Raw genomic sequence first — 3,651 nt, 5'->3', positions numbered from 1 at the left:
ATTCTTTATATATAATCCAATGGTGATTATATAAGTAGTAGATTGATAGTGAATTTTTTTGGTAATAAAAATATCCCAGAAATATATATATATATATATATATATATATATATATATATATATATATATATATGGCATGTTATCTTTTCTTTTTTTCTTTTTTTTTTTTGTAAATAAAGAGGGGCTAAGCCCCAGAAACAGAAAGAAATTACAAATCAGAAACTAACAAGCTAGACATATTTCTAGCATCAGCAACTATAAGTTCCATCAACTGAGGAGGAGAATCTTTAAAAATCTTGAAATAGAGATTATTAGTCTGCCCAGCTTTAGCTAACCAATGAGCACATTTGTTGTTTTCTCTCTTGGTATGAACAAGATGAATAGAAATATATGGCATGTTATCTTTACACCAGTATAAGACTAACCGTTGATGGACAGAAATCATCGATTCGTATTTGTAATGTAATTAATGATTAATTAATTTGTATGACTTCTTAAATTATAACCGTTGGATGCACAAAATCAACGGTTGAGATATGGTGTAAGACTTATTAGTCTTGCATCGGTGTAAAATGATCCTGATTATATATATATATATATATATATATATGGTAAAACCTGCAACTGCTTTGCATACAATAATGACACATATATATAGTTATGATTTTTCACATTTAATACTTTCGTCTTTTTGTATGGTTACAATTTCCGTGCTTTTTTGAAGTGTATATATATATATATATAAAAGCATACCAAACTTAGTAGAAGTTCAAGACAGGAACACTAGCACAGGAAGAGTGTCCAAATGGCAGAGGAGAAAGGTAGAGTTTGTGTAACTGGAGGTACAGGATTTCTTGGTTCATGGATAATCAAGAGACTCCTTGAGGATGGATACGCTGTTAATACCACTATTAGATCTGATCCAGGTAACTAAGTATTTTTATTATAAACTTTTTACAAATTTGTATATCTATGACTGTACCAATGTTTAACAAGCTTATTCTTGTGCTCTGCATATTTTGACTTTATCAGAACGTAAGAGAGATGTTAGCTTCCTCACAAATCTACCAGGTGCCTCTCAAAAGCTTCAAATATTCAACGCTGATCTCAGCAACCCAGAAAGTTTCAGTTCAGCAATTGAAGGGTGTGTTGGGATATTCCATACTGCTTCTCCAATTGATTTTGCAGTTAGTGAACCTGAGGAAATAGTGACCAAAAGAACCATTGATGGGGCATTAGGCATTTTAAAAGCATGCCTAAATTCAAAGACAGTTAAGAGAGTTGTTTACACTTCTAGTGCCTCTGCTGTTTGCTGGAATGGCAAAGAAGAAGAAGTATTGGATGAGAGTAGTTGGAGTGATGTAGATATGCTTAGAAGTGTGAAACCATTTGGTTGGTCATATGCAGTTTCCAAGACCTTGGCAGAGAAAGCTGTTCTTGAATTTGGAGAAAAACATGGGTTGGATGTTGTGACTCTAATACCCCCTTTTGTTGTTGGACCCTTCATTTGCCCTAAGCTTCCTGACTCAGTTGAGAAAGCATTGGTTTTGGTATTAGGTAAAAATGCTGCAGCTTATTCTACTTCTTAAATTGAGTTTGATTTGAATCATTCCCTTATACTTTATAATCTGGTAAACTTATTGTTGCTTGTTAGTTATATTTAATAAGTTTATGAACATTTATGATAAAAACAAACAACTATGTATTTAATAATTCATTTTGGGGTACAGTATCCTTGTAGGTGCCATAGCTAGTTCTATATTGTAATTGCGAGATCATGTCATTTTTTGCTAGTCCATTTCAATATAGTCAGTCACCAACATTGTTTTTCAACATTTCAACCGTATTTTGAAGATTAAAACCACAAAAATGTAACCATTGAATTGAAATATTTTGCTCACTAGATCAGTATAGCAGTTTTGCACTTCAAAGTCAGCTTTTATGGACTAGTAATTAATGTATGTCTTCTCATTATATGGACTCTACTGAATGTGGACTACATACCAAACAGCAACATATTCAGATTTATCAATAGTTCAAGTTCCTTTTTAAGTTCTTAGAAAATGAAATTGATGCTGCAGGCAAAAAGGATCAAATTGGTGTCACCCGTTTCCATATGGTACATGGGGATGATGTGGCTAGAGCACATATATTCCTACTTGAGCATCCTAATCCCAAAGGGAGATATAATTGTTCACCATTCATTGTACCTATTGAAGAGATATCTGAACTTCTTTCAGCCAAATACCCAGAATTTCAGATACCAACAGCAGAGTGAGTGCCATTGTCCTTCTACATGTCAAATGCAATATATATATATATATATATATATATATATATATATATATATATATATGATCTTTCTTTGATCTCATTTTATAACTAATATTTGATTTGTTTACTTCTTCTAGTGAGCTGAAGGAAATTAAAGGTGTCAAGTTACCACATTTAAACTCGAAGAAACTGGTGGATGCTGGATTTGAGTTCAAGTATAGCATTGAGGAAATGTTCGACGATGCAATTCAATCCTGCAAGGAAAAGGGTTATCTTTAATCTATCTATGTCATGAAGTTATCAAAACAATAATTTGCCAAAGATGATTGATAGTTTGAACTATTTCATATCGCTAGCAATGGTGGCTCATGACATGTACGCCAGTGTATGTATTAAATTATTCGTAATAAATCAATCATAGAAATATGTTTTTTTTTTCGTTTTCCTGAATACCAAGCCATTTAATATTCAGGATATTTATGAAAATCAAAACAAAGTTGATTTTGCAAATGCCACGTAGATCAGGGGTGGAGTCAGTGAGAAATAATTCTATGGTTCAGGTCCATAGAATTATTAGATGCTCCCACTCATATAGAAAGGGATAAAAAAGGAAAATCAAAATTAGAACAAGGGTAAAATAGAAAAAAAAAAGTTTGATTGTGAGAGGGAACACAAAAAACAACGATGGGACAGAGTCACGGGGTGCTAAGGTGGGCCACCCCTCCCCTTCTAAGATTTGTGCATCAAATAATATGCAGGCAGTGCTTAGAGAGTTAACCGGGTCACTGAGTTGGCCGGATCTCGGCCGGGTCAATTGATCTAAACCGGATTGATTGCAGAATTGATTCAAATGATTGCTCAGATCAGAAATTGCACTGAGTCATCGAAACCAGGATCAATCCCGTCGGTCCGAGCCGATTTTTAAAACACTGATTAATAGGTTTCTAAAATATTCCGATTTACTTCGCATCTTTCTGTGTATTTAATTTGACATGCCTTCTTCTGTAGATTGATCCAATAGCAGAATCATCAAATTTACTTTTGCAATAAAGACCTAAATCAAATTACTTTGGCATACCTTTTTTTTATATTTGATTTTTCTTCATTCATAAAAAAAAAAAAAAATCATGGCTCCGCTGCACTGGTATAAATGCAGAAGTTTATATGCCTTCAGTGACAACGCGAAATTATCAATTTAAGAAAATAACGTACAATTTGTATTAAATTAGTTTGAATCCTTTGCTGCCATATGCCAAATTAATAAATCAAAACTCTGGCGATATCCTCCGGACGACTCCTTTTTGTTGTGTTTTTTATTTTTGTCTTTGACTAAAGCATTTTATATAGGCATATTTTGACAATTGACGGTGATAACAA

The 3,651-nt window shown here is 33.1% G+C and overlaps 1 protein-coding gene across 1 annotated transcript; it reads left to right on the top strand.

The window, feature by feature from the left end:
• Nucleotides 1-784: 784 nt before the first annotated feature.
• Nucleotides 785-2,651, top strand: LOC133316557 (vestitone reductase). The gene is made up of 4 exons (XM_061518317.1): nucleotides 785-926; nucleotides 1,033-1,557; nucleotides 2,082-2,274; nucleotides 2,412-2,651. The coding sequence occupies exons 1-4, from the start codon at nucleotides 806-808 to the stop codon at nucleotides 2,551-2,553; spliced, it is 981 nt and encodes a 326-aa protein (XP_061374301.1). The 5' UTR covers nucleotides 785-805; the 3' UTR covers nucleotides 2,554-2,651.
• Nucleotides 2,652-3,651: the final 1,000 nt, after the last annotated feature.

The sequence above is a fragment of the Gastrolobium bilobum genome, unplaced genomic scaffold, assembly GCF_033153095.1.
Source record: "Gastrolobium bilobum isolate Gb01-03AN ecotype WA unplaced genomic scaffold, APGP_CSIRO_Gbil_v1 utg162542, whole genome shotgun sequence".
NCBI lineage: Eukaryota > Viridiplantae > Streptophyta > Magnoliopsida > Fabales > Fabaceae > Gastrolobium > Gastrolobium bilobum.
This window is presented reverse-complemented; position numbering and strand designations above follow the sequence as displayed.

Bases quoted from the DNA above. Each gene is read 5' to 3' on its own strand.
- LOC133316557 (XM_061518317.1), top strand. From the start codon at position 806: ATGGCAGAGGAGAAAGGTAGAGTTTGTGTAACTGGAGGTACAGGATTT. The intron at 927-1,032 runs GTAACTAAGTAT...TGACTTTATCAG, and splicing joins CACTATTAGATCTGATCCAG to AACGTAAGAGAGATGTTAGC. The intron at 2,275-2,411 runs GTGAGTGCCATT...TACTTCTTCTAG, and splicing joins TTTCAGATACCAACAGCAGA to TGAGCTGAAGGAAATTAAAG.